This window comes from Elephantulus edwardii, unplaced genomic scaffold (genome assembly GCF_000299155.1).
Source record: "Elephantulus edwardii isolate Elephantulus edwardi_28Jun2011 unplaced genomic scaffold, EleEdw1.0 scaffold00036, whole genome shotgun sequence".
NCBI classification, from domain to species: domain Eukaryota; kingdom Metazoa; phylum Chordata; class Mammalia; order Macroscelidea; family Macroscelididae; genus Elephantulus; species Elephantulus edwardii.
Window position 1 is genome coordinate 8,355,527 of NW_006399786.1, and position 11,318 is coordinate 8,366,844.

Consider the following 11,318-nt stretch of genomic DNA (forward strand, 5'->3'; position numbering starts at 1 on the left):
CTCGACGGCACATAACAACACAAGAACAACAAAGTTGATAGACTTTCTTACTACTATAGCTATTAATAACTTGCTTCAATCTGCGCCACTGATGTAGTGCAGGGACATTGTGCATGTGATTTAAAAGTTTGCTTGTTGGGTGCTGTGCTGATTGTTGATTCCTGTAGCTCATCTGATGACTGTCCTACCAGATTCTTCCATTAGCAAAGCCTTTTTCATATAATGAGTCATTGTGATGGTCCCTGGCATGGTTTTTCAAGAGAGCTCATCAACTGCTTTAAAAAAAAAAATACAACAACCAACCAAAACATGCTTGGTTTTTAGAAGCATCTCCGGGCCTCTGCCTTGTGATTGTGTTGCCTCTCATTCTGAGAAAGCAATCTGCACATTTTGATCCTTGCATGATTGAAACAGATTGAGTTGAATTTAGTTAATATCAGGTAGAAATTATTACAGTCGTCTGTGTAGATAGCAAATGAACATTTTGAAAGAAAACATTAAAATAAAGGAGGAGGGGGATGTAAGCAAAACTTGCTCGTAGTATATTATGTGGTTGAGTATTCGGAAAAAATCCTCAAGTAACCCACAACCTTTCTGAATGTCTTTCTTTTTAGTGAGTCGGAGAAAATGTATGGAATACTATGATCAGAGAGAGGTAACTGTAAAGTTAAGTGAAGTGCAATTCTTGTCTTAAGTATTAATTTCTGTATTTCTGTGTTTTCTTTGTTGGGTGGTGGAAATTGACTTTAGGACATGACAGCGCGGGATCTATTACAGCAGAGATACACGCTCCCGAATGGAGACACTGCCTGGCGGTCCTCTCCCCTCGTGAACGCTGCTTTGGAAGGAAAACTCGTCCTCCTGGACGGCATTCACCGAGTCAACGTGGGCACACTCACTGTACTGCAAAGGTGGGGAGCAATCACCCCGAACACCAACTTATGCAATTGACAAATAGCTCTCAATGACTTTTTTTCACAGATCTTGAAATTCATATAATGTATTTTTTTTTCTGTTGTTAACAATAAAAGTTTAAATTATTAATATTTTGGAGAAAGGCACTGCCAAAACCAATGTCTATGTGAAAGAGATGAAAACATAAAAATTTTCAGCAGTAATTTTGAAAGACTTTACATATACTAATTATTACACAATGTAAATTTCTACAATTTGCCAGTATCTCAGCTTCTTTGGTGCAAACTCCTTTGGAATCTTGGATCTACATTATTGTTTGTAACAGTGGAAACCATTGTTTGTTGTTTTTTGGTGTTTTTTTTTTTAAATAATAGAAACAATGTATTTAGTAGGATAAATTGTATAATAGCTACCTGACTATATTTTATGTAAGCTAAAGGAAAAAAGAAAAGAGAACTCACTTTGTGATTATAAACTCAAACATTTAAATAGCTATCATTTTCTTATTTTGTGTGGGGAAAAATATTTCCATGTTTCTAACTTAACCTCTCTAAAATTTAATGTTAAGAGAAGATCCTTCATGGGAAAAATATTCCCAGCCTTTGTTATTGTAAGAGATTAATGATACTGATACTTTTTTTGTTTTGTGTGCTTCTATTAACTTGAAGAAATTTTATTTTTAACTTTGAGTTTTCTAGAATGATCACCTACATAGAATAAGCCATTTCCCCCACTATTCAAAGTTTTTTGTCTCTGGCAGGATAGAGTTACCAAATGTAGTTACCAAGATTTCAAATATCAAGATACCAAATATAGATACCAAGAATTAAAATTGTTTTAATTCTGATTACATTTGAGAGCATTTAAATATAATAATACCCTTTCACTGATTTACCATAAATAACTAATTTACAATATTATTGTAAATATCTATAAATAGAAATTTATAATATTATTTGGTTCCACAAACACAAACGCAAAGTAAAATGATATTTGCATACTCCCACCCAGCTGTTTCCTAGCCTTCTCCTGCCTTTTTGGTCAAGCCGTAGTAACTAGAGCAGCTGCCGTAACGTCCTGACGCTGTGTTGGATGTTGTGCTCTGTAGGCCCTCTACTTTAGGATCACCTGGCTAGTGAAGTTAAGATATTGATGCCTGGGCTCTATTTCCCTACGTTTTTGTTTTGTTTTGTTTTTTTTTAATTGAACAATATCTTTAATATCATAAGCATATAAAATTGCTGAAAATTATTAAAAAACAGTTGGAATAGTACATAGAGAACTTGCAAAAATTCAAGCTGAATTCAGAAGAGGCTGTGGAACAAGGGATATCATTGCTGATCTCAGATGGATCTTGGCTGGAAGTAAAGAATATCAGAAAGATGTTTACTTGTGTTTTACTGACGATGCAAAAATCTATGACTGTGTGGATCTAATAAATTATGGATAATATTGAGAAGAATAGCATTCCAAACACTTTTGCTCATTTGAAACTTGACCTAGAAGCAGCTGTCTAAACATAACCAGGGAACCCTGCAGTGTTTAAAAATCAGGAAAAGTGTGTGTCAGGGTGGTATTCATTGTCCATACCTCTTCAATCTGTATGTTGAACATGTATTTTTTTTGTTTGTTTTGTTTTGATTTTTTTTTTTTTTATATGAATAGTCCAGGGTGATGGCTCAACACTGGCATAAACACTTGCCCGGGGATTGTAAATTACATCCAAAATTGAGAGCAACTATATTCAACATCTGCCTTTTATTAGCTGTTTAATTTTTACAGGTTGACATTATTCCATTCTTTTTTCTCTCTTGTTGTGTTCTGTCGAGTTGGATCCAACTGGCACAGGAGGAGATTGCCCTCCTTTTCCAGCAGAACATCTGGTGGATTCAAACCACATACTTTAAGGATTGCAATGCAGCTTCTTGCCACTAGGCCACCTTCCATTCATTTTACAGAAGTTTAGAGAGAGTAACTTGCTCCCTTCCCCAGTTAATTACATACCAAGTTTTATAGCAGGGTTTGAACTCAGGTCCAACTGCCCATGCTCCCAACCTCTGTGCTATACAGATTCCCCTCAGTTGCGAATCAGATAGGCATTGTGGGGGACATTTGACTATGAACATCCTGAAACTTAGTTGTTAGAATAAGACCCATTGTTTTTCTTAATTGTCTAAAAGTCAGTACTGTTTATTCATTCATGGTGTGAGTGGTAAGGTAATTATTATAGTTGGTGTATGAAATAGTATTGTAACTATTTCATTATAGATATTTTTTAAGTCTTGTTATTTTGAAGATCTGATCTTGATACTACCATTGTAGTATCATTCTAACTAAGAGTTACAATAGACTTCAGATAGTGGCGGCTGCTTTGTTCATTCATATGCATGTCACAGCTATCCAGTCACTCATTCAGTCGTTTATTCTCTCTCTCTTCATTCTATTTTCACTTCTATAGTCCTTCTGTCACTTGTATGTTTATGACTGCTGTCTTCAGTAAAGAAAACAATAGTTTTTTCAAAATAACCATACTAGCTATCTTGGAATTTTTCATCTACCAAAATTGCTAGACTAACTTCGTAGCAGCACATGATTAGAATGTTAACAGTTTTATTGGTAATTACCTTCAGTGTTCCAATCTGACTGACTTGTTTCCTAACTTCTTCCTTAACTCACTAGGTTAATCCATGATCGAGAGCTAAGCCTCTATGATGGCTCCAGACTACTGAGAGAAGACAGATATACTCGTTTAAAAGAGGAGCTGAAAGTGTCTGATGAGGAGCTACAGAGGAGGTAATCTTGGGTACACTGCTCTTACCTAATTGTTATGTGTACATTCTTTTACTCCTTTTCTATACCTAAATTCAGGTCAAGATAACATTGAACTGTTTCATAATTTGATATTCTAGTAGGTGTGCTGGTGTTTTTAAAAGTTTTCCTTTTTAAATGTGGTTGTTCTAAGATGTACTTCACATTCCCAGCCAAGAAGCTGTGCTGCAGTCCCAAAGGCATGCAGTTCAAGTCAACCAGCAGCCACAAGTGAGAAGGATAAGCAGTGTCCTCTCAAGCAATTAACTGCCTCTTAAAACCTTCTGGAGGGTCAGCTATGAATTGGTTCTGACTTGACTTCTAATACAATTTTGACTGTGAACTTTGGCAAAAAGTGAGCCAACCTTCCTTAGATGTCACCAGTCTTTATTGGGATATGCCAAGTGATGCTAGGTTACCTATTGTAGCTTGTTTAAGCATTTCTTCCAGAGACTTGACAGCCGAATGCAATGTATGATTAAATCTTGGCTTAGGAAACAAAATGAAAACAGCTTAAAAGGACACTTTTGGGATAATTTGGAAACTTTATATATTATATGATGTTATGAATTAATAGTAATTTTCTTAAGTGTCAATGATACTGTGATTATGAAGGAGAATATTCCTATTCGTAGGAGTTGTATGCTAAGATATTTAAGGGATAAAGAGATAACTAGAGCTTACCTTCCTTTTTTAAAATTGGGATTTTAATAACAGTTTACAGAAAAGTTGGATTTTCATTTGTTTATTGTTGCACATTTTCCTCCCTATCCCCCTAGTTCCCTTTTTAAAAAAAATATTCATTCACTCTTGTATAATTTCCTCCCTCACCCCCTCCCACCTTTCCCCCAGTCCACATTGCTATGCATCTCTTATTCTGGACTGTATTCATACAGTTAATGCCTAATCATATATTTTTTTAAACATTTCTTTTTTTTTTTTAAACACTTCTTTCGTTCATTTGTTTCAATGCAGTGTTCATTATTTATCCCCTTTTTCCTTAGTTTCTCCCCAACCCCTATACCAATCCTGTTTTATAACAGTGATATTATATAGTATTTGTCCTTTTTTGACTGATATATTTCACTCAGCATAATGTCCTCCAGGGTCACCTATGTTGTGTAATATTTTATTAGTTCCTTATTTTTCAGTGCTACATAGTATTCCATTGTGTGAATAGACCATAATTTTTCTGTCCATTTGTTGATGGGCACTTGGGTTGCTTCCATATCTTTGCTGTTGTGAATAATATAGCAATAAACATAGATATGCATGTATCTGTTGGTGTAGTAGCTCTGGTTGTTTTAAGATCTATTCCCAGTAGTGGAATTGCTGAGTCAAATGCTATTTCTATTTCCAAATTCTTGAGAAAGCACCACACCACCTTTCATAGAGGTTGCACCATTTTTCACTCCCTCTCGTAGTGCATAATGGTTCTAGTCTCTCCACAGTCTTTCCAGCATTTGTTGTTTGCTGCTCTGCTCAACTATGTTATATAGTTACTGAGGTGAGATGGTATCTCATAGTTGTTTTGATTTGCATCTCTCTGAGAGCTAGGGATTTTGAAGATTTCTTCATGTATTTATTTGCCATCTGAATGTCTTCTTTGGTGAAGTGGTCTGTTCATATCCTGTCCCCATTTTATAATTGGGTTGTTTACCTTTTTCTTGTTGAGGTATTGGAATATTCTTTACATTTTAGATATGAGTTTCTTACCAGATAGATCATTACCAAATTTTTATCCCCAGTCTGTGATTTTTCTTTTTTGCCCTATTGGAGAAGTTTTTTTGGTGTACATAAGGATTTTATTCTTAGAAGTTCCCATTCATCTATTTTATTTTCTCCTGGTTGTAGGGTTTTTTAAGATGCTTGAAAGAATGTTCGTATTTTGGATTAGGGATTCCATAGTTCTTCCAAACTTTTCTCTAATGAAGTTTATAGTCCTTGGTTTTACTCCTAGGTCATTGATCCATTTTGAGTTAGTTTTTTTGTATGATGTGAGGTGTGGGTCTTGCTTGAGTTTTCTGCAAGTGGTTTTCCAATTTTGCCAACACCATTTGTTAAAGAGACTTTCATTTCCCCACTTAACTGATTTCGTCTCCTTGTTAAAAATCAGTTGACCAAAACTAGATGAGCTAATCTCTGGGCTTTCAATTCTATTCTGTTTAGCTATGTGTCTGTCACTGTACCAGTACCACACTGTCTTGACCACCATGGCAGTGTAGTAGGTGTAATAGGATTTGAGACCTGGGAGTGAAATGCCTGCCACCTTGTTTCTCTTTTTTAGGAGTGCTTTACTGATTCAAGGTCTCTTTCCATTCCTGATGAAATTGGAAATTGCCTTTTTCATCTCGTTGTAGAATGGAATTGGTATCTGTATTGTGTTTGAACTTGTAGATTACCGGTGGTAGAATTGTCATCTTCACAATATTGAGTCTTCCTATCCATGATCATGTATATTCTTCCATTTGTCCAGGTCTCTTTTTGTTTCTTGTAGTAATGTTTTGTTTGTAATTTTCTTTGAATAGGTCTTTTGTGTTTCTAGTTAGATTTACTTTCAAGTATTTAATCTTGTGGTTAAGCTATTGTGATGGGTATTGCTTTTCTTAGCTCCCTTCCTGTATTCTCTTTGTCACTGTAGAGGGCTTACCTTCTAATGCTCTGTTGTTGTGTCCCATCAAGTTAGAACTGTTTTCAGAGGCAGATAATTGCACTGGAGATTTCCCATCTTTGTCCCACAGAGAACCTGGTGAACTTGAACTGCATTACTTCAGGATTGCAGCACAGCTTCTTGCCACTAGACCACCAGAGCTCTAATGCTTTTGGGTGGGGATAGGGGTGGGAAGTGTGTGTATGTATATACATACATACTTCCCACGTACAAATGCAGGGCATAGAGGAGGGTAAGAGAGATAGTGAAATTATAGTTAAAAATTGAGGTTAAAGATATGTATTACTTCATTCTTTTAAATTTTCTGTAGGTTTAAAAAGTCTCAAAATAAATTTTTGGAATAATACTTTATTATATTCTATTAGTCACTCACAATTACTGTTAATTAGAACCAACTCAGCTGACCCTCCATCAGGTTTTCAGAGGCTGTAAATCATAAAGGAGGAGATTGCCCTTTCCTTTAGCAAGTATATTTATTTCGTGTCTCATTACATTTCCATAGCTATTTTAACACAGTTAGAAACTGGTATCATGGGGAAATCCCAGTCACTTAATCTGTCCCTCTTTGATATTTGCTCATCTCCACTCAAAGGTTTTGTACTGTATTTATAACTTGAAGCCATACAGAAGATACTTAAATGCATTTTATACTGTGGGTTTTTTAAAATTAACTTTTATTTTACATTGTTTTACATACAAAATTCATATACATATACTTTGTGTGTCACCCTTTTCTTCATTTGTGTTTGTGATTTAAGCTGAGCTTTATTTAACCTTTTTCTTGGAATTTATTGATGGTGCTTCTTTTTTTAAAATGAATCCCTTTAAAGGTTCACTGGTTAATTGTCCAGCTACTAACCTAAAGGCCACTGGATTGAACGCACTAGTTGTGTGGGAGAAAGGTGTAGTATTCTTCTTGCATAAAGATAATAGCCTTCGAAATGCTGTGTCAAGTTCTTCTCTATCTGTTCGGGTCACTGTGAGTGACACAGTCAATATGAAGGGAGAGGGTTTTGTGATTTGTGTGTCTATTCAAGTGAAGGATAGGGATGCCACAGGAATAACTGTACCCTGGAGTTTGACTGTTATCAGAATTCTCTTTGGTGCTTTAGTACTTTATCTCTTTGTTTCTAATATCACAGTTCTTGGCCCAGAGTAGAATACTTAGTAGTTGTTTTTGAATAAATTAATAAATGCTAACCTAGACCAAGTTCTATTAATCTAGTTCTAGATGATCTATTAATACATTAATGAACCTACAAAATAAGAATATTTTTATATCAGCCAACTAAATATCTACATTTTAAAGATAAATCATTTTAATGATAGCAAGTTTTCATAACAGTTTCTAGTAGTGGGCTAACAACCTGTCCAGCTTTATAGTGTGAAACCCCACTTCTAAACAATTACACTTCATTCCTTTGCTAGACTGATTCTTTGCTAAGATCATTACCTCACTTATTTCTGAAAGAGCCTGTGGCTTGTGTAGATTTTGCTATTTATCACATGCCTAATATGTCTTGAAAAATTATTTAAGAAATGCTAGCTTAAGATGTATTGGAGACTTTCCTTCTTGTGTTCTAGAGCACCAGAATACTATTGACTTTGTGGTCAGGAATAGTGCAGTGGCCGCACACATTTCTCATAGGAAACAAGGGCCAAAATAGAGCTGCTTCCTTGGATAAGAAAGCTTCTGTGGGGTAATTTCAACTACTGTAGACTGTTAAATGTGCCCATCCTGCTAGTGGTCAGAGCATAGATGAGTGGGGTCGGGGCTTCTGTGAGTTATTATCAGTTTATTATGTCAGAAAGGGCTTCTGGTTATTTCAGAGAAGTAATACAGATTAATGGCCTACTCATGATTGTAATTATATGTACTTAGTGTTTCTGCCCTTTTTATTCAATGTTCTATTTTTATTAGTTACTATGGATCATTGAAAACCAGTTTTAAAAAATATTTTCTCAGTCTTCATTGATCAGTGATAATCCATAATTGGACATGTGGGTATACTCCGTGGTCAGTTCAATTCCTGGGCCCGAAATTAACCCATGATGGAAGACAATCAGGTCTAAGAATTCTTTCCTAACTCCCTAGAAAACTAAGCTAAGTGTTTCTTTGGTAGAAAATTCGATCATGTAAAATTTTAGCACTATAAAAAGCAGGGTTATTCCCAGTGTTATTCTCAAAACAAAGAGCCTTAAGTAAATTGTGATTTTAAAAAAATAATCCTGAGCATTTTAAGGGCAAGGTACATGTCCTGAAGGACATAATTACTTATTATGTGTGTCTATTGGATCTGTCTTTTGGATACAGAGAACACATCTCCTCTCACAAATTTAGTTGACACAGATTTAGAATAGAAGCTCTACTTTTGGTAGGAGACCAATCTTTTTGGTTTTTATCACTTCTTTTGTTTTGTCCCTGTCATCAAAGACCTTCAGAAAGCTTATTGCAGTGAAAGTTAACAAGGGCATTATGCATTTATTCATTTAGCATCTGCTCTTTTCTAAATCTTATCCTAAGCCTTAAGTGGTATAAAGACAAATTAGCATATGTGTCTGAGCAGTTTTTATATTGAATAGAAGAAAAAGATAATGTGGCTCTTTATAGACCCGTGTATATCCTCTAGGTTCTCAACCCTAATAGTAGTAGTATCACAGACTCTCATCTCTTTGCTGTCAAGTGAGAACTAGCTCATAACTGACCCTCCAGTGGGTTTTTAGAGGCTGTAAATCACACCAGAGGAGAGTACTCATTTTTCTCCTGTGGAATGGCTGGTATTTTCTAATTTCAGACAAATAGGGCCATACAGTATCCATTCTTTTTTTGTCTGACTTTTTCCACTCAGCAAAATTATTTGGAGATTCTTCCCTGCCGCTTTTGTGCATGTGTGTACCAAAACACCCACAAAAACCTTAATGACACACACATCCTACAATATTCATATGTTTTAAATCATTTTTTTCAAATTTTTTGGGGTTTGCTTTTTGAATGTTTGTATCTTTAAGAAACAGCTTTTCTTTTGTTTGGGAGCTCTCGTGGTGTAGTCTGTAGAGAGTAGCTGCCGACCTGCCAGCTGTGGGTTTCTCTGGCCCTCTGAATCCTCCTGCAGCTCTGCAGAAGAAACGTGGGCAGTCTCCCTCATCCCTACCCCATACAGTTGGTAGCCTTGGAAACCCACTGGAGGGTCAGCTGTGTGTCGGAACTGACTCAGCAGCAGTAGGTAAGAGTAAGGAAGGAAGCTTAGCCGTTTATTTTCATTTGTGTAAAAGTCTGTGCATTTTTGGTTATTAAATTCTAGTGTAAAGTCAACTTAATTTTGCTACTTCCTAAACTTCTTATGAGTTCTTCTGTCTTTATATTGCCACTTCTCAATTTCATAAAGAAAGCTCTGGTAGCCTAGCAGGTAAGAAGTTTACTGTCAACTGAAAAGCAAGTAGTTCAAATCCACCAGCTACTTCATGGGAGAAAAATGGACAGCCTCTGAAAACTCACTGGAGAGTCACCTATGAATTGATACTGTCTTGATGGAGTATAACAACATCAACTATTTCAGATTGTACAGCCTCAAACATGCTCATTTTCAGACTTAGGGAACCTTTTGATATAACCTATTTGTATATTAGATCATCTTTGGAGAGAAACAAACAAACAAAAACCCACAAAAAATCCCAACAAATCCTTCTCCCTCTGTTAGTCAATAGCTTAGTGGCTCTTTGTGACATTAGTGTCCAACACATAAGCAGCTCTGTCTCAAAAGTTTGCCTTTAAGTGTGGCCAGCTCACTCAGATAGCCTGCTGGAGGTAACACCTAGAGCAAGTCATAGACAGTGCGTCAGAAACAGCAGTGTGTTGTATATACCCAGGAGGCAGATTTGCACTAACCTTTAAAGCGCCTTATATACATACAATAAGCAGTTTTAGCCAGACTGCAGCCATGTCAGAGCAAGTACAGTCGTGCTATGCTGAATCATTATTTTACGTGACTGCACAGGTACATAGAGTGATAAGGTTAGTGATTTGTGCATAAGTGTGGCAAAGAGCCACCTTTGTTCTGAGCACTGTAAGAACTTGATAGAAAAGGTCCTAGGTGGCACATAGTATGGGCTCATGGTAAGGCTCACAATATGGCTTATGTCCTTGCAGTCTGTGTGAGAATCAGAGTAAAAGTTTGTTTAAACCTCTCACAACTCCTCACCTTTTTGTATATTTTCCAATTGGCCACTGAACCTGAGTGTCTGGCATTAGATGATTGCCTCAGACTTGACATTTGACATAATGAGCAAAATACCTGACCTTAGACATGACAAATGGTGCTGTAAGAAGAGTTCAGATGTGACATCATGCATGACCTAGGCCATGAACATCACCTTATTTAAATGCCACCCCATCCCCACCTGAATGACTTTTATGGTAGCTGCTCAGCTATGGTACCTGCTTCTTGATCCTTTGTTTAAGATTGTAAATTAGATTTACCCTGTGACTTGCCTGTTGGATATTGGCTTTGTTTATTTTGTTTTATTTAGTTTCTCTTACTATCTTGAGGTTTTGTGTTTTTTTTTTTTTACTTTCTTTTGTTAAAATTTTATTTATTTTAATGAAAATTTACAGAGATTTTGGATTTCCATTCATTCATTGTTGCTCTATTTTCTCTACCCCTCCCAGTTCATTCCTCTCTCTTTTTTTCCCCCCTTGAAAGTCTGTTTTAATTGTCCAATTGCCACAGTGCTTGTCAAAGCCAGTTCTGATTAATCTCCTTTGTCAAGTGTGTCCTTTGTCATTCCCTATCACTCCTCCCTGAGAGAGATTTCACCTTGATTCATAAGGAAAAAGGGACAGCGTATTCTCTTAGCTACTTCCTGCTGAAAAGGGACGCTGTAGATTTCAGGGTGAAGATCTTCTCTCACTATGCTAAAGGGCCCC

The 11,318-nt window shown here is 36.2% G+C and overlaps 1 protein-coding gene across 1 annotated transcript in view; it reads left to right on the plus strand.

The window, feature by feature from the left end:
- VWA8 (von Willebrand factor A domain containing 8) overlaps positions 1-11,318 on the plus strand; it is a 519,526-nt gene that overhangs the window by 167,610 nt on the left and 340,598 nt on the right. The window contains exons 13-14 of the mRNA XM_006884567.1: positions 751-911; positions 3,595-3,708. Coding sequence (XP_006884629.1) covers positions 751-911; positions 3,595-3,708 — 275 coding nt within the window. The remainder of the gene's footprint in view (positions 1-750; positions 912-3,594; positions 3,709-11,318) is intronic.